The sequence below is a fragment of the Anguilla anguilla genome, chromosome 9 (genome assembly GCF_013347855.1).
Source record: "Anguilla anguilla isolate fAngAng1 chromosome 9, fAngAng1.pri, whole genome shotgun sequence".
In the NCBI taxonomy this organism is placed as follows: domain Eukaryota; kingdom Metazoa; phylum Chordata; class Actinopteri; order Anguilliformes; family Anguillidae; genus Anguilla; species Anguilla anguilla.
The window spans coordinates 54,940,997-54,962,989 of NC_049209.1; the positions used below are offsets into that span (position 1 = coordinate 54,940,997).

At 47.4% G+C, this 21,993-nt stretch overlaps 2 protein-coding genes across 6 annotated transcripts; both read left to right on the plus strand.

Moving 5' to 3' along the window:
- The first annotated feature begins 1,007 nt into the window (after positions 1 to 1,007).
- LOC118234824 (F-box/WD repeat-containing protein 11-like) lies at positions 1,008 to 9,624 on the plus strand. 2 transcript variants are annotated; one of them, XM_035431613.1, is made up of 13 exons: positions 1,008 to 1,142; positions 3,173 to 3,238; positions 3,904 to 4,123; positions 4,623 to 4,809; positions 5,001 to 5,091; positions 5,310 to 5,447; positions 5,705 to 5,823; positions 6,521 to 6,770; positions 7,397 to 7,515; positions 8,301 to 8,411; positions 8,591 to 8,669; positions 8,900 to 9,064; positions 9,172 to 9,624. In XM_035431613.1, exons 1-12 carry the CDS (start codon positions 1,104 to 1,106, stop codon positions 9,059 to 9,061), a joined length of 1,581 nt encoding a protein of 526 aa, XP_035287504.1. In that variant the 5' UTR covers positions 1,008 to 1,103; the 3' UTR covers positions 9,062 to 9,064; positions 9,172 to 9,624. The 2 variants fall into 2 exon arrangements, with proteins under 2 accessions (XP_035287504.1, XP_035287503.1); XM_035431612.1 differs by lacking the exons at positions 8,301 to 8,411; positions 8,591 to 8,669; positions 8,900 to 9,064; positions 9,172 to 9,624 and adding an exon at positions 7,619 to 8,227 and having other exon boundaries at positions 1,023 to 1,142.
- A 2,623-nt stretch (positions 9,625 to 12,247) lies between these two features.
- On the plus strand, positions 12,248 to 21,042 carry LOC118236077 (protocadherin alpha-C2-like). 4 transcript variants are annotated; one of them, XM_035434106.1, is made up of 3 exons: positions 14,091 to 14,286; positions 16,456 to 16,669; positions 20,961 to 21,042. In XM_035434106.1, exons 1-3 carry the CDS (start codon positions 14,252 to 14,254, stop codon positions 21,012 to 21,014), a joined length of 303 nt encoding a protein of 100 aa, XP_035289997.1. In that variant the 5' UTR covers positions 14,091 to 14,251; the 3' UTR covers positions 21,015 to 21,042. The 4 variants fall into 4 exon arrangements, 2 of the variants coding, with proteins under 2 accessions (XP_035289997.1, XP_035289996.1); XR_004766983.1 differs by lacking the exons at positions 14,091 to 14,286; positions 20,961 to 21,042 and adding an exon at positions 12,248 to 12,330 and having other exon boundaries at positions 16,456 to 16,533; XR_004766982.1 differs by lacking the exons at positions 14,091 to 14,286; positions 16,456 to 16,669; positions 20,961 to 21,042 and adding exons at positions 12,249 to 12,330; positions 12,834 to 12,906.
- The last annotated feature ends 951 nt before the right edge of the window (positions 21,043 to 21,993 follow it).

Genomic DNA, 21,993 nt, shown 5'->3' on the forward strand with positions numbered 1-21,993 from the left:
CAGACTGTTGCACTAAAACTCTGAGTCCCATCCGTATCCTCAGGGAGCAGTCTCAGACAAACACACACACACACACCCTCAGGGAGCAGTCTCAGGCAAACACACACACACACCCTCGGGGAGCAGTCTCAGGCAAACACACACATGCTCACAAGCGCGCACAGCCACACACACACTCACACACACACACCCTCAGGGAGCAGTCTCAGACAAACGAGCAAACGCAGTCAATTAGCAGACCCCCAGCTGAGCTGCGCAGTCGCTCTGCAGCCCCCCAGCCGAGCTGCGCAGTCGCTCTGCAGACCCCTGGCCGAGCTGCGCAGTCGCTCTGCAGACCCCCGGCCGAGCTGCGCAGTCGCTCTGCAGGCCCCCGGCCAAGCTGCGCAGTCTGTGTTGGGGAAGTTCCCGGTGCACCTGCCCCAGGTGGACTGCAGGATCTTGACTAGAGAAGGTGCGGTTGGACGATCAGGTGAGGGAAGCCGTCCCTACCTGTGTGGGGTAACAGCCAGGTGAGTCACACCGGGGCTTGTCAGAGCTGCGTCAGAATCAGCCTCCTCCCTCCAAGGACACAGGCTTTAACAGCACACAAACTAAATCTTCATGGAAACTTATTAAAAGGTTTATTTTGTGTCATTACTGATTGCTGGGGTGACACATTTTTGGCAGCCAGAATTATGAGTTGGACGAGGCTGAAGCTGGGACCATGTTAGCACTTCCCATTTCACCGGTTAGTTTTGGGTGGCGCGGCACAGCATGTGCTCAAACTCCGGCTCAGAATCGGCATGGCAGCCGACATGTCGTCGCTGTGACTGGGGTTTATGTTTCTACGAGGCCAGCAAACTCCTCAATCCTGCCCTTCTCGCCTGGAGAATGAGTCACTGGGGGTAGCCTTTGCCCTGACCATAGCAGCAGCGCTGGCCAATCAGGAGGGGAAACGGGCTTAAACCATCGTCCTCTTTGTCGACTCGCCGCCAATCGGGAGCGTCGTAGCCAGGAAGAGGCTCCCCCCACTCCCTCCTGTGCGCAGTGACGTCACGGCAGTCGCGGCCGCCGACGCAGGGCTGGGGTTCCATTTTCAGTGCGAGCTTTCGGGGAACAGCAACATGGAGCCTGAGATAGAGGACAAAACGCTGGAGCTGATGGTGAGTTTGCCCCGGTCCCGTCCCTCCGTAGACTCGAGCCAGTCTGGGGTTGATCGAGGTGACACCGAAAGAAAGCCAGAATGAACGAATCCGGTGTCGAGGAATGAACCGGATCGGCGGGGAGAGGGGGTGGGATAAGGGAGGGGAGAGACAGAGACAAATGAACAGCAGCGCTTGATGATATCGATATTTTTCCCGGAGGTTTCCTCCGTTAATCGCGGCTTGGACATCGGGATCCGGTGAGCGGAGATAGAAGCAAATCCAGAGGAGCTCTCGGTGAATTGCGCTGGTCGTGTAACGTTACTGGAGGGTTGCCGGACAGATCGCCCAAGTTTCGGGGCTGGAGAGAGGAAGGACGCCGCGCGAAGGCTCAAAATTGGGTTGGAATCTCACTGCGGCGCCGCTGCGCCATCGGGCCGGCGTCGCGTACTCTGGGACACAGGCGGTGATGTAAATGAGCTGATCGGCCGAACCAAACTCTTTATTCAACGCGTTGCATGCGATGTAGCTACTTCTTAGATAGGCGAATTACAGTAACGTACAGCCAGGGACGCATTGCTATCCGTGCGTCGTGATTGTTATGTTTCTGCTTTGGGTCAGAGAATAGCGTCTTGAGTCGCTGTAGGGTAGTAGGCAGGACTGCAGCAGGTTCGCTAAATGACCTCGAGGCCAGCTCCGCGAACACCGTAAGGGCTTGGGCGAGCTTCACTTGTCACGGGATACGTCCGGCTGTTGGGGGCAGGTACTGTATCTGCAGAGGTGGACCTGGAGAATAGCACCTGAATGTGTTCAGCTGCAGCTGGTCGAGTTTACTGTTGAGCGCTGCCGGTTTGTTTAGCTAGCTTGCTAGCGCTTTAGCTTAGCCTTTTTGATAACGACTCCAGGGAAAACCTCGGGTTTATGTTTTGGCAGCTAACCGAGTTAAATAATGTGTGTGTGTCATTGTGAGAGGTGTCATATCTGGACCTTCAGGATCTGTTAAAATGCATGAAATATAGCTGTAGTCACCTGGGGTCTGGACAGACCTCCACTTCCAAACACAACTACGGTCCCGCTGGTGGGATCTGGACTGAGAAATAAGCATGTGGCTTTTTCACTAAGGTTTGGGATGCTAACCTTACATTGTGTGTGTGTGTGTGTGTGTGTGTGTGCATGTGCGTGTGTGTGTGTGTGGAGCCACTTGTGAACTTAGACGGGTCACAGGTTACTTTTTAGTTGAGGAAACATGGCTCTGCTCTGTTTGAAGTAACACTCATGTGTTTGTGATGTTTGAGTTGTGACTGGTGCTGATGGCTGAGGTCGAGTATGGTGGCTCTCTATCTCTCTGTCTCTCTCTGTCTCTCTTTCTCTCTCTCACTCTCTCCCTGTCTGTTCGTCAGTCAAATTCAAATGTACTTCATTTGCATGATTAAGTAAACTTGTGTTGCAAAAGCAGTGAGACACACAAATGACAAACAAACCCCTACAGCCAAGAAAGAGGGGGAAAGAAGAGCAGCAACTCCCCCATGGCCCAGAGCCTCTGCAGGGAGCTCAGTGGGATTCTGCCTGATCTGGAGAGCCTCAGTCACTGTGAACAGGAACGCTGAAGCTGTGATGGGCACCAGGGAGGAGTACAGAGTGGAGTGATCTGTGCAGCGAGGGAAAGCATGTGCACTGAATTATGGGAAGGGAGGCGGGAACATCAGTTTTGTAGTATCAACCCGTGTCAGCTATTGGCCAGTGTGAGGGGACGGATGCTCGGTTGGCTCGGTTTCATCTCTCTGGTCTGGTCTGTCTGCATTGTCGTACTGGTCCATGTGTTCTTATGGCCTGTGTGGAAAACAGAGCCAAGATGGCTGCCACCGCTGGCGGTATGGAGAGTGCTCAGCAGGCCAGCGTGAGGCTGGGTGGCAGGGCTCTGGAGTGGGATGGTGCTGTAAAAATGCTACAGTACTCTCTGCTGGGGTCAGGTGTGTGTGTGTGTGTGTGTGTATTTGTGAGTGTGCTTGTGTGTGTTTCCTCAGGCTCTATCTCTCTCTCTCTCTCTGCAGAACACCTCCTCAGTCATGGACTCTCAGAATGATGACTTGTCGCCCAAGAAGAGCACAGTGCTGAGGGTGCGTGTGTTACACCTAACTGCATTACACAAACATTACTGTAATGCCCACTGCACTGCTGTGTGTTACACCTCACTGCATTACACACACATTACTGTAGTGCCCACTGCACTGCTGTGTGTTACACCTCACTGCATTACACACACATTACTGTAGTGCCCACTGCACTGCTGTGTGTTACACCTCACTGCATTACACACACATTACTGTAGTGCCCACTGCACTGCTGTGTGTTACACCTCACTGCATTACACACACATTACCATAATGCCCACTGCACTGCTGTGTGTTACACCTAACCGCATTAACACACACATTACCATAATGCCCACTGCACTGCTGTGTATTACACCTCACTGCATTACACACACATTACTGTAGTGCCCACTGCACTGCTGTGTGTTACACCTCACTGCATTACACACACATTACTGTAGTGCCCACTGCACTGCTGTGTGTTACACCTCACTGCATTACACACACATTACTGTAGTGCCCACTGCACTGCTGTGTGTTACACCTCACTGCATTGCACACACATTACTGTAATGCCCACTGCACTGCTGTGATCAGTGCCTGTGTTGGCTGTGCTGCAGCCTTACTGAACCCAGATCAGTGCCTGTGTTGACTGTGCTGCAGCTGTGATTCCCTTGTGCTGACCCCAGATCAGTAACGGGACGGTGACGGGCTCCAGGAAGCGGCCGTCGGAGGGAAACTATGAGAAGGAGAAGGACGTGTGCATCCAGCTGTTCGATCAGTGGTCTGAGGCTGACCAGGTGGAGTTTGTGGAGCACCTGATCTCCCGCATGTGCCACTACCAGCACGGACACATCAACTCCTACCTCAAACCCATGCTGCAGAGAGACTTCATCACGGCTCTGCCAGGTACTGCTCACACGCACGCACACATGCACACACACACACACGCACACACGCATGCACACACACATGCACGCACACTCACACACATATATACACTTACACACACGCTCATAAACACACACATACTTACGCACACGCACACACGCATGCACACACTCACACACGCATAAACACACACATACATACACTTACACACACGCACACACACACACACACGCATACACACATGCACGCACACTCACACACATATATACACTTACACACACTCATAAACACACACATACTTACACACACACACGCACACACGCATGCACACACACACACTCACACACACGCACACACGCATGCACACACACATGCACGCACACTCACACACATATATACACTTACACACACACACACACACACACGCACACATACGCCCACACACACATGCACACACTCTGATGCTGAGCTTATTCTCTCTCTCCCTGTCTCTGGCCCCGCCCCCCTGCCCGTGCAGCGCAGGGATTGGACCACATCGCGGAGAACATCCTGTCCTTCCTGGACGCGCGGTCGCTGTGTGCTGCGGAGCTGGTGTGTAAGGAGTGGCAGAGGGTGGTGTCCGAGGGCATGCTCTGGAAGAAGCTCATCGAGCGCATGGTCCGCACCGACCCGCTCTGGAAGGGCCTGTCCGAGCGCCGCCAGTGGTGAGGGCGGGGCATGGGGCGTGTTCTGGGCGGGGCATGGGGCGTGTTCTGGGCGGGGCATGGGGCATGTTCTGGGCGGGGCATGGGGCATGTTCTGGGCGGGGCATGGGGCATTTTCTGGGTGGGGTGAGGCATGGGGGTGTTCTGAGCTTTTTATTTCATGCTTTATTCTCTGTCCTTCGTCCCTCCAGGGAAAAGTACCTGTTTAAGAATCGCACCACAGAAGTTCCCCCAAACTCCTACTACCACTCCCTGTACCCCAAAATCATCCAGGACATCGAGGTGAGCCTCAAACTCCACTCCCTCCCTTTCCCTCTGTGATTGGCTGTTTCGGTGTGCTGTGATTGGCTGTTGGGGTGTGTAATGTTTAATGTCTGTTCCGGGGACATGCCCCTTCCCCTCTGTGATTGGCTGTTTGGCTGTGCTGTGATTGGCTGTTGGGGTGTGCTGTGATTGGCTGGTGGGGTGTGTAATGTTTAATGTCTCTCCCGCGGACGCAGACGATTGAGACTAACTGGCGCTGTGGAAAGCACAACCTGCAGAGGATTCAGTGCCGCTCAGAGAACAGCAAAGGGGTCTACTGCCTGCAGTATGACGACGACAAGATCATCAGCGGTCTCAGAGACAACTCCATCAAGGTGTGTGTGTGTGTGTATGGTTCTCAGATCTGGGATAAGCAGTCTTTGGTGTGTGTGCGTGTGTGGTTCTCAGATCTGGGATAAGCAGTCTTTGGTGTGTGTGCGTGTGTGGTTCTCAGATCTGGGATAAGCAGTCTTTGGTGTGTGTGCGTGTGTGGTTCTCAGATCTGGGATAAGCAGTCTTTGGTGTGTGTGCGTGTGTGGTTCTCAGATCTGGGATAAGCAGTCTTTGGTGTGTGTGCGTGTGTGGTTCTCAGATCTGGGATAAGCAGTCTTTGGAGTGTCTGAAGATCCTGACGGGACACACTGGCTCGGTGCTCTGCTTGCAGTACGATGAGCGAGTCATTGTCACCGGCTCCTCCGACTCCACCGTGCGGTGAGTCACATGCGCGCGCGCGCACACACACACACACACACACACACACACACACTCTATCTCAGGATGTAGGATGTGAGTGTGTTCTCTCTCTCAGGGTGTAGGATGTGACTGCTCTCTCTCTCAGGGTGTAGGATGTGACTGCTCTCTCTCTCTCTCAGGGTGTGGGATGTGATTGCTCTCTCTCAGGGTGTAGGATGTGACTGCTCTCTCTCTCTCAGGGTGTAGGATGTGACTGCTCTCTCTCTCAGGGTGTAGGATGTGATTGCTCTCTCTCAAGGTGTAGGATGTGACTGCTCTCTCTCTCTCTCAGGGTGTGGGATGTGACTGCTCTCTCTCTCTCAGGGTGTGGGATGTGATTGCTCTCTCTCTCTCAGGGTGTGGGATGTGACTGCTCTCTCTCTCTCTCAGGGTGTGGGATGTGATTGCTTTCTCTCAGGGTGTGGGATGTGGCTGCTCTCTCTCTCTCAGTGTGTGGGATGTGACTGCTCTCTCTCTCTCAGGGTGTGGGATGTGACTGCTCTCTCTCTCTCTTAGGGTGTGGGATGTGATTGCTCTCTCTCTCTCAGGGTGTGGGATGTGACTGCTCTCTCTCTCTCTGAGGGTGTGGGATGTGATTGCTTTCTCTCAGGGTGTGGGATGTGGCTGCTCTCTCTCTCTCAGGGTGTGGGATGTGACTGCTCTCTCTCTCTCTCAGGGTGTGGGATGTGAGCTCGGGGGAGGTGTTGAACACGCTGATCCATCATAACGAGGCGGTGCTGCACCTGCGCTTCTGTAACGGTCTGATGGTCACATGCTCTAAAGACCGCTCCATCGCCGTGTGGGACATGGCCTCGGCCACCGACATCAGCCTGCGCCGCGTGCTCGTCGGCCACCGCGCCGCCGTCAACGTCGTCGACTTCGACGACAAGTACATCGTCTCCGCGTCGGGGGACCGCACCATCAAGGTGCCGCTCCTGCGTATCGCAAACGTGTCCCCATTCCGCTCCGGCTAGCTGTACCACAACACGTATCCACATACCACTCCGGCTAGCTGTACCACAACACGTATCCCCATACCACTCCGGCTAGCTGTATGTCACAATGCTGCTCTTGCTGTATGCAGTGACATGACTCACAATACAGGTCTCTCAAGCTAAATATTGTGACGTATCGCAATACAGGTCCCTCCAGCTGTATATCAGGACATGTGTCACAATGAACCACTTGCATGTCATGCACGACATTACTGTGTGACAGACTTGAGCCTGCAGAAGATTTGACTGTTTTCTTCACTTGAAAACATTCCCCAACTGGTGAAATGAATTAAGTGTGTGTGTGTGTGTCTGTGTCTGTGTCTGTGTCTGTGTCTGTGCGTGTGCGTGTGCGTGTGCGTGTGCGTGTGCGTGTGCATGTGTGCGTGCGTGTGTGCATGCGTGCGTGCGCATGTGTGTGTGTGTGTGTGTGTGTGCGCGTGTGTGTGTGCGCGCGTGTGTGTGCGTGTGCGCGTGCGTGCGTGCGTGTGTGTGTGTGTGTGTGCGCATGCGTGTGTGCGCCTGCGTGCATGTGTGTGTGTGTGTGTGTGTTCCCACAGGTCTGGAGCACTAGCACATGTGAGTTTGTACGCACTCTGAACGGACACAAACGTGGTATCGCCTGCCTGCAGTACAGAGACAGACTGGTGGTCAGTGGCTCCTCCGACAACACCATCAGGTCAGAGACTCAGCAACTGTGTGTGTGTGAGTGTGTGTGTCTGCACGTGTGTGTGTGTGCAGGTATGTTATTTCTGCGTTAGTGACCCTGTCTCTCTCTGCAGGTTGTGGGATAGTGAGTGTAGGGCGTGTGCGTTAGTGACTCTCTGCAGGTTGTGGGATAGTGAGTGTAGGGCGTGTGCGTTAGTGACTCTCTGCAGGTTGTGGGATAGTGAGTGTAGGGCGTGTGCGTTAGTGACTCTGCAGGTTGTGGGATAGTGAGTGTAGGGCGTGTGCGTTAGTGACTCTCTGCAGGTTGTGGGATAGTGATTGTAGGGCGTGTGCGTTAGTGACTCTCTCTGCAGGTTGTGGGATAGTGAGTGTAGGGAGTGTGCGGTAGTGACTCTCTGCAGGTTGTGGGATAGTGAGTGTAGGGAGTGTGTGTTAGTGACTCTCTGCAGGTTGTGGGATAGTGAGTGTAGGGAGTGTGCGTTAGTGACTCTCTCTGCAGGTTGTGGGATAGTGAGTGTAGGGAGTGTGCGTTAGTGACTCTCTGCAGGTTGTGGGATAGTGAGTGTAGGGAGTGTGTGGTAGTGACTCTCTGCAGGTTGTGGGATAGTGAGTGTAGGGAGTGTGCGGTAGTGACTCTGCAGGTTGTGGGATAGTGAGTGTAGGGCGTGTGCGTTAGTGACTCTCTCTGCAGGTTGTGGGATAGTGAGTGTAGGGAGTGTGCGGTAGTGACTCTCAGCAGGTTGTGGGATAGTGAGTGTAGGGCTTGTGCGGTAGTGACTTTCTCTCTCTCTGCAGGTTGTGGGATATCGAGTGTGGGGCGTGTTTGCGGGTGCTGGAAGGTCATGAGGAACTTGTTCGCTGCATTCGATTCGACAACAAAAGAATCGTCAGTGGAGCCTATGATGGGTGAGAGGCATACACACATGCACACACTTTGACACATACATACACTCACACGCACGCACACACACACACCGACACACACATACCTGTACACGCACGCACTCACGCACACACTGCCTCCTCTTTACAGTCTGACTAATATCTGTCTCTCTCTCCCCCTCCCCCCTTCCCTCTCTCTGCAGTAAGATTAAAGTTTGGGATCTGCAGGCTGCTCTGGACCCCCGAGCCCCCGCCAGCACCCTCTGCCTGCGCACCCTGGTGGTGAGTCTGTCTGTCTGTGCCTGCCTGTCTGCCTGTCTGTCTGTGCCTGTCTGTCTGCCTGTCTGTGCCTGTCTGTCTGTCTGTCGGCCTGTGATGTTGATGTCAGTGATGATGAATGTGGTGGTGATGGTGATGATGATGATGATTTTGATGAAGATGAAGAAGATGGTGATGATAATTTTGATGAAGATGATGATTTTGATGATGATGATAATGATGTTGTGTTGCAGGAACACTCTGGTCGGGTTTTCCGGCTGCAGTTTGATGAATTCCAGATCATCAGCAGTTCCCATGACGACACTATTCTCATCTGGGACTTCCTAAATGTGCTGCCCAATGGACAAACAGACGGACGTTCTCCCTCTCGCACATACACCTACATCTCCAGATAACAGGTAGAGTACTACACACACACACGCACACTCTCACACACACTCATACACACACACACACACAGCGTGTGCTGTAGGTCTGATGGTCTGTGTTGTCTCTGGCTATGCAGGGTGTGAGCAGCAGGGGGCGCTCTGCGTTGTGTGACGTTGTGAGAGAGGTTCACGGACCCACCGCAGATGCCCAGCGGCCCCGCCCCCCGTCTCTGTTCCCAGCAGCCCTGGGTGGGGGTCGGGTGAACGCCCGTGTGACCCCCCCATTCTGGAGGCGTGGACAATGCACTCCGCTGGTTGCTTAGAGACAGACGGACAGATTTCTCTCTCAGAGCCTGAGGGAGGAAGAGAGAACAGATTGTCTCACTGCTGGGGGCGGGGTTGAGCTCTGAGGCCCCGCCCCCAGCCCCAGGATTCCACTTCAGTCTCCACTGTTCCCGTGCAGAGACTATGAACCAGCTGCAGCGCTCTCTCTCCCCCCCTCTGTCTCTCTCTCTCTCCATCTTTCCCACTCTCTCTCCCTCTCCCTCTATCTCTCTCTCTCCCCCCCTCTGTCTCTCTCTCTCCATCTTTCCCACTCTCTCTCCCTCTATCTCTCCCTCTCTCCCTCTGTCTCTCTCTCTCCATCTTTCCCACTCTCTCCCTCTCCCTCTATCTCTCTCTCCCCCCTCTGTCTCTCTCTCTCTCTCCATCTTTCCCACTCTCTTTCTCTCTCTCCCCCCCTCTGTCTCTCTCTCTCCATCTTTCCCACTCTCTTTCTCTCTCTCCCCCCCTCTGTCTCTCTCTCTCCATCTTTCCCACTCTCTCTCCCTCTCCCTCTATCTCTCCCTCTGTCTCTTCTCCTCTCTGGGAGCTGATTTGTTGTCTTTGTAATATTGTATATTTCTCTCCTCTGTCTTTCCTCACTGTCTGCTTGCCTGTAGCTTGGAGCTGAAGTTAGCTGTAAACAGAATTGTATTGTCCAAAATTGTGTTGTATATTGAAATGATTTTTTAAAGAAAAACATTATTAATTACAATAAAGTACTTGACTGTGAAAAGTGGATGACTGTGTGCGTGCATGCGTGTGTGTTTGTACTGTGTGAGTGTGTCCTGTTTGCATGCGTGTGTGTGTGTACTGTGTGCGTGTGTGTGTGGGTGTGTGTATGTACTTTGTGCGTGTGTGTGTGTGCTGTGTGGGTCTGTATGTGTGTACATGCGTGTGAATATGTGTGTGTATGTGTGCGTGTGTACTTTGTGTGTGTGTGTGTGTGTGTGTGTGTGTGTAGGGGGGGGTGCTGGATGCTACCTCACTTGTGCCTGACATTCATTTTCCAGCTGGCATGTTTAAAGAATGTTTAAATACCGCTTTTCATGCACAGGAATGAAACAGTACTGAAGCCAGTGGAGGTTTGTAATCAGTCAGTCAGTTTAAATGTTTCACTCAGCTCAGGCTGAAACAGAGTGTTGAAGGGCAACCATACAATCAGAGATCAGAGATGTGTGATTAAGCTATGCTGCATAATGGATAGAGGTGGTTTAATGCCATATCACAACCCTTCTGCAAATATATGTATGTCATAAAATGATGTTTTATTTGCTCCTTAGAAGGTAAAACCTTCACATATAAGATGGGATGTAAAAATATCCAATTTGTCCACTGGGGAAACTGAAAGAAATGGTAATTCTGGGTGGATGGGATTAATGATGCGTACAGTGCACAACAGCTGGAGCAGGTAACAGGTAACTGAGTATACGTTTATCATAGAGCCTCTGCACTGATCAGCTGTACGTTGTTGTTCTGAGCTTGCAATTCTTTCCCCCCCCACTAGGTGTCACTAAAGGAAAACTTTTAAAATACAGTCCCGCATTCACAAAGCGCCTCTGGGTAGCAGAGCTGGCTTCCCTGGCCCCCGTCCGATCCTTATCCACGTTGAGCCACAAGACAAAACCGATCCGAGATCGGCGATCCTGGTCTGAGATGCTGTGTGAATGCTGGCCAGGATTGTGTGTGCCTGTGCAATCACACACCTCCATAAAAACCACACACACACACACACACACACACAATAACTGGATCAAATAACCCTTTATTATTCATACATAATTATACTCCAGCCATTTAGATGGATGTGATTTCTGCAGATTTCACAAACGAAATCCAGTGATCTCAAGTAATCTACCTTAACTAATGTTTTCTTTCATATGATGGCAGGCCAACAAGTTCTGTTGAAAATTCCGAAGAACCTGCAGTGTTTTTACATTTTACCAAGATTTACGAGTTAAGATATGTCATTATTTTTCCCCACCCCCTTCCCAGTTCCCCAGACTCAATTAGAGGTCACAGCAAAGCAGAAATCTCACAGCACATCTTGCCCGGGATCACCTTTACGAAGCGGAAGCCGCGTTTAGTTGCAGTAGCTGCTCACTTTCATCTCACGTCAGAGCACTGCAAGTATGTAGCCCCAAACTAGCCTGTATACAGCCAGGCTATTCGCCATGACAGGTGATTTACCTGTACGACGATGGTCTACTGACGCACAGGTCAGGTCACACTGCACACAAATGTGAATTTTAAACTGTGCTGGAAACAGACACGTACCGTACAACTTTAGAGCTTTCAGTTGTGATGTAACATGTAGCCTATTAAACTTGTATTGGCTTCAAAAGATAGCTTAACTTGCTAGCTAGTTATATGATCTCAATAACATTAGTAAACCATCATCCGTGTTTTAGATATCAGATATATTATAGGTAACATAATTTAGATAATCGTTCAAAGCAATATTATAAAAAGCTATCCTTATACTCCACGACTCGCCAGTAAGTTTGAGTCAGTCGTTTTAAGTGTTGTAGCTTAGCTAGTTGGTAGACTAGCTAGCTAGTTGAAAAGTATCTTGAGTTTAGTTTCCCAGTCACAAATTGGATGGCCAGCTGTGTAAAGTTCAGTGATTATTGAATGCAATTATATTACTTATAGCTGACCATCTTGCTAATCCGAACAGCATTGAAACGAAATGGATGCTGACTGACAAAACTGAAGACTGTCATAAAGCTAGCGCGCTGTATGCTAAACTATTTGCCTCGCTTACAAACAGTCAAACGCGAGATAAAGTGTAGCTCGTTACTTTTGCTACATTCTACAGTGACCGTTAGGTGCCAGTGGAAAATTCGAACTCTCAAACCGCAGAAGCGCGAGCATTAAACGGCAGACGATCTGGAAACGCTCGGCTAACTTCGGCGTCGCCTCACAATGAGCTGCCCTTGATTTCGTCGAGGGATCATGGGGTGCTAACTGTGGTAAATATTCATATTATCAATAACGTTTACAACATTAATTGGGTATCACTTGCGTCAACATTGTGAGGGTGAGCTGGGAATCGATGGTGATGTAGGCTACTGGTGAAATTGTTGTTAGTTGGTTAACTTTCATATTTCATATTTTATACATTTTCAACGGCCACCTACACGTTTTTCTATCGTAGGCTATGTTGTTACGAAAGTAACACGATAAAGAGTATATAAAAGTAACTTTTATCAATCAGAGAAGGACAAACCGCAAAGATGAATAATCTCTGACATGACCCAATATTGACTGACCCAACACCTAAAATGAATTGAGTGTTTGCTCCCTTAACTTGACACTTCTAGCTAATTACCTAATTAACAAATTTTGTAAAAGAAATTATGATTAGCAATGTTTACAGTTTACTTGCCAATTTAAATGATAGCCTTAGCAAATATAGCCATATTGCTTCAGATTGGTAGTGGCGGCCCAGCCAGTGTAATTTGTTTTGTCCCAGGTAATGGAGAGCACCTGTATGGTGCCTGCTTAAGCCCTGCTGGGCCTCTTCGCTCTCTCTTTCCTTCTCACCTATAGAATGGATGTAAAATAGAGAGAGAGTGTGAGAGAGGGGGTGTGTGTTTGAGAGGTAGACAGAGGGTTAGTCCCATGCCCGTGAGTAGTGGGGGTTCTGGCTTCCATCTTAGGACTGCTTCTTGCATCTTTGGCCCGTCTGGTGGAACTTTGGGCCCGTCTGGTGGAACTTTGGGCCCGTCTGGTGGAACTTTGGGCTCGTCTGGTGGAACTTTGGGCCGGTCTGGTGGAACTTTGGGCTCGTCTGTGTTTAAAATGAGGAGTCTCTGTGACATCAGCCATAAATATGACTGACATTACAAACGGTTTTAAATTCTGAATCTGCAGGCTTAACTGGTTGACACAGCCTGGCTGTCATTGGTGTGACAGTCAAGGGTGACGTGGTGTTTCTGAGTGAGGTGGCCAAGAGGCAATAGAAAGAGAACTAAACTTTCCCCTGAAGGTTGTGAAAAGAAAGACACATTCTGGGTCAGAAATAAGTGCTAAATATGTTTTCCAAAAGATATTGTTTCCTATGAGGAGATCAATTGTAGAATAACCAATTCTATACATGTATGTTTGGTATTATTTTTCATGGATTTTGTCATTGAATTAGTTACCTGCAATATTCCCATATGACAATCTACACTGATGAAACACTTTCATGTTCCAGTGTGCAAAGTTTTAAATCTCCAATATGATCAGAGAACAAAAACCAGTACTGGGAACAGAACGACAGCCCCACTAAGACATGTCCCCGTGGACCAGTACTAAACACAAAGTCACAGACTGAGGAGTGGGGCTGAGTTTGTGCAGGTTTTTGTTTTCAAAATTACCCCAGGCCAAATGAGCTAATTAACTGTGTGCTTCAAAGCTGGTCTTGGTCTCATACAAGGAACAAGAACGGCCTTCATCTGTCACTCAGGAGCTCATCAAAAACTATAAAATTACCCCGAATCCGGACATGGAAACAGCCCTTCTTGCCCACCCCTGGTTTGAGAATGATTCCAGCTTTATGTAAATCATTAGATAATAAGCCAATAAATGAAGAGCACTGACGTTGACTAGATTTTTAAAAAATGTATCTGGTCCAAAATATTAAAGAAAACACCGAGACCTTAAAGGTGATGAAGTTTCAAACAGTTCCCCTGTTTTGAAACACACCGTGTCGCTGTTCCCTAATTAATCTCTCCGGGTTGGAATTCACAGGAAGCCCTGACAGTTCGCCTGTATTTGAGCTGCGTCGCAGTGTCCGTTAGGATAGCTTTCTGGGTATTATGACTAAATACTCACAAATAATTACTCTTCTCGCCGGACATTAACCTGTGGGTGGAAAAGCGTGACTGGACATAATTTACCGCCACAATGGTCTGTGATATGACGGTGCAGCGCCGGGCGAGGTACGTCTCTGTTCTCTTTGTGTTTTGCGGGATGTGGCGCGCTGCTTTGTCCGTGACTCGCTACTCTATCCCCGAGGAAATGCAGGAAGGCTCTGTGGTAGCGAATCTCGCGACGGATCTGGGATTTGATGTCAGGGACTTGTCCCAGCGCGAGGTAAAACTAGATATTATACATAGTAAGAAATACCTAGAGATCAACAAAAACACCGGAGAGCTCTATATCTTAGAGAAGATAGACAGAGAATATTTATGTCCGATGAAAACACTGGAATTCTATGTTCCGTGTTTGCTTAAATTAGATGTTATACTTAAAAACCCATTGAGAATATTTAATGTTGAGCTGGAAATCACTGATATCAATGACAACGCGCCTCGTTTTCGAAGAGAAAGAATGGAACTGGATATTTCAGAATCTGCCTCACCGGGAGAGAAATTCTCTTTAACCAATGCCGTTGACCCGGATGTCCGCTCGAACTCTATGAAAACGTACTACCTGAGCGAAAACGAACATTTTTCAATTGAGATTCAGAGTGGAAGTGACGGAGCAAAATATGCGGGGTTGGTTTTGAAAAAGGCTTTGGACCGGGAGGAGCAGGCTGTACACAATCTAATACTCACCGCTGTAGACGGCGGAGTCCCGGCGCGGTCCGGCACCGCCAGCATCATCGTGCGCGTGCTGGATACGAATGACAACGCCCCTCAATTTGACCGGCAGGTTTATTCCGTTAACATTACGGAGAATTCTCCGTTAGAAACACTTGTACTGAAGCTGAACGCTACAGACCTAGATGAGGGCTCAAATGCAGAGATCGAATATTCATTCACCCTGTACACGTCAGAGAAAACGCAGGAAGTGTTTTCTCTGTATTCAAATACAGGAGAACTAAAAGTCAAAGATGTCATTGATTTTGAGGAAACTAAAATGTTTGAAATGTACATTCAAGCTAAAGACAAAGGACCTATCCCCCTATCGGGAGAATGTAAAGTGTTGGTCTTTGTCACCGACGTGAATGACAACTATCCTGAAGTCACAATAAAATCTTTCAAAAGCTCTATAAAAGAGAATGTTGCCATAGGAACAGTAATAGCAGTAATCAGCATTAGCGACCGAGATTCCGGAGACAACGGTCATGTGGATCTTTTAGTTAATGAACAGTTACCTTTCGCGCTGAATAAATCTTCTGAGGGGTATTTCTCACTTGTTGTTTCAAAACCTTTAGATCGTGAAAAAGTTTCTGAGTATGACATCACTATCACAGTCAAAGACAGAGGCACGCCCCCTTTGTATGATAACGAAACGCTCACGTTGCAGCTACTGGATGTGAACGACAACACGCCTCAGTTCCCAAAGTCATTCTACACCATCCCAGTGATGGAGAACAACGCGCCGGGATCACTGCTGAGTTCTGTTACCGCCTTTGATCCAGACCTGCACGAGAACCAGTACCTGGTTTATTTCATTGTAGAAAAGGAGATATACAACACGTCAATGTCAATGCTGTTTTCCATTAATCCAGAGGACGGTAATCTTTACGCGCTGAGGACTTTTGACTACGAGAGAGAGAAGGAGTTCCTTTTCCACATTGAGGCCAGAGACTCGGGATTTCCTCCCCTCAGCAGTAATGTCACCGTCCACATCATTATCCTGGATCAGAACGACAACACGCCGGTCATAGTCTCTCCCTGGCGCGCGCAAGGCTTTGTAGTGGAGGAAGCGATCCCGAGATCCACTGATAAAGGATACCTGATCGCCAAAGTGATCGCCATTGACGCAGATTCTGTGCAGAACTCTCGGATCACGTACCAGTTTCTACAGATTACTGACGCCACTTTGTTTAGTCTGGACCAATACAACGGGGAAATCCGGACAATGAGAATGTTCAGTTACCGAGATCCGCGTCATCAGAGGCTGGTTATTGTCGCCAAGGACAACGGAGATCCGTCTCTTTCCGCTACAGTGACTATTAAGTTATCAACTGTGGAGCACGTCATTAAAGCGTTCTCGGACACCACAGAATTTCCTTTGGAATATGATATATTTTCAGACTTAAACCTGTATCTGGTGATCGGTTTGGGTTCGGTGTCGTTTCTGTTATTGATCACTATCCTGGTGATCATCGTGCTGAAGTGTCAGAAACCGAAGCCCGCTAAACCGACCCCTCCCTGCAGGAACAGCGTGATTAGCCAGAGGAACTCCACCATAGCGGACTCCACCCTGGTCTCCAGCGATGCCTACTGGTACAGCTTGTTTTTAGCGGAGACGCGGAAAGGAAAGGTGGTGGTTAGGCAGCCGATACCGAAGGGGGCCGGATACATGGTTTCCAGTTTACCCAGAGGCACGGGCCTGACGGAGACCAGCGGATCCAGAGCTTCCACTCTGCAGGTAAGATATAAGAAAATCTGCTGATGTTGAGTCTTTTATTTTACACTGAGGGCAGTGCTTTTTGAAAGCAGTGAAATTTTGATGTGCCAGGCAGATGATTGTATTTAACTGTCTTTTTAGAGTTAAATTGTAAAAATGCCACTCGTATAGCAATTAAGTGTATTGCAACATTCTGACAGCAGTCGCAACATTAGTAGTGTTAGCATCATTAGCAGCAGCATCAGCAGCATTAGTAGTGTTAGCATCATTAGCATGAGCAGTAGCAGCGTTGGTAGTGTTAGCATCATTAGCAGCAGCATTAGTAGTGTTAGCATCATTAGCATGAGCAATAACAGCGTTGGTAGTGTTAGCATCATTAGCAGCAGCAGCAGCAGCAACAGCATTAGCAGTGTTAGCATCTTTAGCAGCAGCAGGCTACTGCGCATGACCAGTGTTTCTGCTTCCAGAGGCATACACTGTCTTCCTCCTCTGGGACACAAGCAGTTAAAAATCTTTAAATTTAAAAAATATTTGAGAGTAACTTTTTAAGCACAAAAATATCTATTCATACGACAGTGTTACATTTTATTTTATGTCGACCAATGCTATAGTGCTCAGCAGTACTTCTTATTTTTAATGTTTTGCTAATTTTGTGAAGAAGTAAAATAGATCTGCACCTAAGTCACCAAATGATTAGATGAGGAGGAAGACTATGTAGTCCTGTTAGAGCATTCAGGCAGGGTAGGGATCAGTTCCTTGGCTAAATCAGCAAATGCAATTCCAGTTCAATTATCTCCTCATTACTATTCCTTTAGTTCATTTAATCTGTACACAGTAAAATATCCAGTGTTATATCAGCTCTTACAGAGTACGCGTGGTCCCTATTGAACTCATATGTAGTCTGAGATTAATTAACACTGGACATTTTACTATGTAGAGCACTCAGTTCCCTTAATTTTCCTTAAATTCCTCAAACGCATTTGCGTCATTTGCATATTTAAATCCATGCAATTATATTTATAGGAAAACTACCTTTTCGTAATAAAAAAAAAATCCAATGTTTTATGGTGTTTTCAGAAAATATTTCACTTAAATTAAAAAAAATATACATTTACAAGGAGGTTTATATAATTTTGAAATTACTTTTTAAGAGTTATAATGGAAAATATGAAAATAAACCACCTGTTAAAATTGTATTTCGTGTTTTACAGCAAACCATAAACAATATTAATTTATGAAGTTCTTAGAGGTTTAGATTCAAGTCCATTAATTAAATTCCAGTTCAACACTATATTGCAATTAATTTCCAGTCCTAAAGACTTTTAGTCGTAATTCAACTTCTAGGCCAAAATTTCTACATTCTAATTCAATTCCATTTCGCTGCCTTCAAGATCCCACTTAAGGAGATTTGAATTGGGATTGGCCCATGTTCTACGATTTAAATGGGAATTTCCCCCAACTCTCACAAAGACTGAACAAACAAAACCAAAATACTCTGTACTTACACGCCAAACTGTGTGCAACTATTTATTTTGTTTTCATTTTATTTTATTGTCATTAACAATATCCTGGTACGTAAGATGGGTTATTGCAAGCTTCTGTTTAAAGTAACTAAAGTGACCGTTTGGATTTATTTTCTCATAATGCTGTTCGGTTGATATCGCGCGCACAGTGTCGCTGTTACCCAACCCGTGAGTTTCTCCGGCATTGCGTGTAAGCCATGATGCTTCAACAGTGACAGATGTGCAAGATATCAACCGCCTATCGCTTCGCAAGTCTCTTCTGATTCGGGTAATACATTCCTATTGAACGGTTGTCTGTAAATCACTTTTAATATAACAGCGCTTTAGTATTCTGAAAGAATATCCGTCGAGGAAACAGTTTTGCCCTTTTGAATGCAAACTGTCCGGATACAATGACATCGCAATCCACTGTGCAGAAAAGGAGAAGGTCTGTCTCCGTTTTCTTTGTATTTTGCGGGATGTGGAGCGCTGCTTTGTCCGTGACTCGCTACTCTATCCCCGAGGAAATGGAGATTGGATCCGTTGTGGCGAATTTAGCAACGGATTTGGGACTGGACGTTCGCAGCCTGGCTGAACGGGAGGTAAAACTCGATATTATTCATAGTAATAAATACCTAGATGTTAATAAAAACACAGGCGATTTGTACATTGTAGAGAAGATCGACAGGGAATATTTATGCTTGGCAAAGTCATCTTGTTTTCTAAAACTGGATGTGATTTTACAAAAGCCTTTACGAATATTTAATATTGAATTGGAAATCAAAGATATTAACGACAATGCACCGCATTTCCGTTGGGAAGAAATTCAGCTTGATATATTAGAATCAGTTTCACCAGGAGAAAGATTTTCCTTAACCAATGCCATCGACCCAGATGTCGGTACCAACTCCATTAAAACATATCAACTTAGCGAAAGCGAGCATTTCGATCTGGAGATTCAGACAGGAACTGATGGAGCTAAATATGCGGGTTTGGTTTTGAGAAAGGCTTTGGACCGGGAGGAGCAGGCTGTATACAATCTAATACTCACCGCTGTAGACGGCGGAATCCCGGCGCGGTCCGGCACGGCCAACATCATCGTGCGCGTGCTGGATACAAATGACAACGCCCCTCACTTTGACAAGGAAGTATACTTGGTTAATTTATCAGAGAACTCGCCGATAGGCTCTCTTGTGATTAAACTAAATGCTACAGACCTGGATGCCGGTCCAAACGCAGAGATAACTTACTCTTTTTCTCTTTACACATCTGAGAAGACGCAGGACATTTTTACTTTGAATCCAAACACAGGAGAAATCAGGGTGAAGGACGTTATTGATTTCGAACAGGCGCAATCTTTCGAAATGCAAATAATAGCAAAGGACAGAGGTTCCCTCTCTGGGCAGTGCGGAATACACATCTCCGTTACTGATATGAACGACAACCACCCGGAGATCAATATAAAATCATTCAAGAGTACAGTAAAAGAAAACGTAACTATGGGCACGGTCATTGCTGTGATTAGCACTAACGATAGGGACTCTGGCGTTAACGGAGAGGTCGTCCTGTCGATAAACGAGCCTTTGCCCTTCACCCTGCAGAAATCAGCAGAAGGTCACTTTGCTCTGGTTGTGTCAGAGCCATTGGATCGCGAGAGAGTTCAGGAATATGACATCACTTTCATTGTGACAGACAAGGGAACGCCCCCTCTGTCTGACAATAGAACATTCACCTTAGAGGTGCTCGATATTAACGACAATGCGCCTCGTTTTCCTATGTCGTTCTACACAATACCGGTGTTTGAGAATAATGCGCCAGGATCATTACTGAGTTCAATCACTGCCTCTGATGCAGACATAAATGTAAACCAGTACCTGGTTTATTTCATTGTAGAAAAGGAGATATACAACACGTCAATGTCAATGCTGTTTTCCATTAATCCAGAGGACGGTAATCTTTACGCGCTGAGGACTTTTGACTACGAGAGAGAGAAGGAGTTCCTTTTCCACATTGAGGCCAGAGACTCGGGATTTCCTCCCCTCAGCAGTAACGTCACCGTCCACATCATTATCCTGGATCAGAACGACAACACGCCGGTCATAGTCTCTCCCTGGCGCGCGCAAGGCTTTGTAGTGGAGGAAGCGATCCCGAGATCCACTGATAAAGGATACCTGATCGCCAAAGTGATCGCCATTGACGCAGATTCTGTGCAGAACTCTCGGATCACGTACCAGTTTCTACAGATTACTGACGCCACTTTGTTTAGTCTGGACCAATACAACGGGGAAATCCGGACAATGAGAATGTTCAGTTACCGAGATCCGCGTCATCAGAGGCTGGTTATTGTCGCCAAGGACAACGGAGATCCGTCTCTTTCCGCTACAGTGACTATTAAGTTATCAACTGTGGAGCACGTCATTAAAGCGTTCTCGGACACCACAGAATTTCCTTTGGAATATGATATATTTTCAGACTTAAACCTGTATCTGGTGATCGGTTTGGGCTCGGTGTCGTTTCTGTTATTGATCACTATCCTGGTGATCATCGTGCTGAAGTGTCAGAAACCGAAGCCCGCCAAACCGACCCCTCCCTGCAGGAACAGCGTGATTAGCCAGAGGAACTCCACCATAGCGGACTCCACCCTGGTCTCCAGCGATGCCTACTGGTACAGCTTGTTTTTAGCGGAGACGCGGAAAGGAAAGGTGGTGGTTAGGCAGCCGATACCGAAGGGGGCCGGATACATGGTTTCCAGTTTACCCAGAGGCACGGGCCTGACGGAGACCAGCGGATCCAGAGCTTCCACTCTGCAGGTAGGGACGCAACAAGAAAGGTCTTTTTTATTTTTGCAGTTAACTGTCTCCTAATATAATTACTTTACTACTACTACTACTAGTACTACTATTACTACTACTAATAATAATATTTTGCATTTTTACATCACTTTTTTCATCGGCTGGTGACTGAAAGGGGGTGGGGGCACCACCACCACCACCAACGTGTGGCACCCACCTGGGTGATTCACGGCATCGATTTTGTGTCAGACACTCACCACGCATGTCAGTGATAGTGAAATTCATTATAATTTTAAAGTGGTTTATGAAATGGATCAAATATCATATATATATTTTTTTTTTTTGACAAATATGGTGACAACGATATAAAACTCTTTTCATTTGTACCGTTGAGCTACTTTAAAATTATTTCACAGCCTAGTCTTGTTGTGATGCCAATATGTACGTTTCAGACAAAGAACCCTACATTTTTCATGTTCATCACAATAAAATCCAACTGTAAAGATGCTATGAATTTCCATAATGGCAAAATGTATGCCACATATTACTGTATAGTACTTTTCAAGATCAGGCTTGATGAAGTGCTAAATAATATCTGGTTAGTAGGTAAACGATGAGCACTATAGGAAAATGGTTGGAAAATGGCAAACATTGTTGTGCTAAATGGCCTGTTCTCATTTTAATTTTATGTTATCAATATACTTGTCACCCAAATAATACCCAAAATTCCCACAATGATACAAGTGGACATTTAACTGTATGGGCTGAATGGCCAGTTCTTCTCATGCTGTATCAGTTTTGCTCCTGGAATAAAACTGTACCTGGAAGTTCATTTGATTTGATTATTTTTAATTTTTTTTAATCAACAGCTTATTTCTGTCATGGACTTAATAAAGATGGTCATTTCATTAGAACAGCTTTTCAACCTGAAGGCACAAAAGTAAAGACCTTTGACCTTTGGTGCCTAAAATGTACATGTTGCATCACCACAAGACTAGGCTGTAAATAAGTATACATTCCTATAAACTAGCTCACCACTACAAATGTGTTG

Excerpts from the sequence above, each read along its gene's own strand:
- LOC118234824 (XM_035431613.1), top strand. The coding sequence starts at position 1,104 with ATGGAGCCTGAGATAGAGGACAAAACGCTGGAGCTGATG. Across the intron at positions 4,810-5,000 it reads CTGTCCGAGCGCCGCCAGTG|GGAAAAGTACCTGTTTAAGA; the intron begins GTGAGGGCGGGG and ends TCGTCCCTCCAG. Across the intron at positions 8,412-8,590 it reads GTCAGTGGAGCCTATGATGG|TAAGATTAAAGTTTGGGATC; the intron begins GTGAGAGGCATA and ends CTCTCTCTGCAG.
- LOC118236077 (XM_035434105.1), top strand. The coding sequence starts at position 14,252 with ATGGTCTGTGATATGACGGTGCAGCGCCGGGCGAGGTACGTCTCTGTT. Across the intron at positions 16,670-20,960 it reads CCAGAGCTTCCACTCTGCAG|GTAGGGACGCAACAAGAAAG; the intron begins GTAAGATATAAG and ends TCCACTCTGCAG.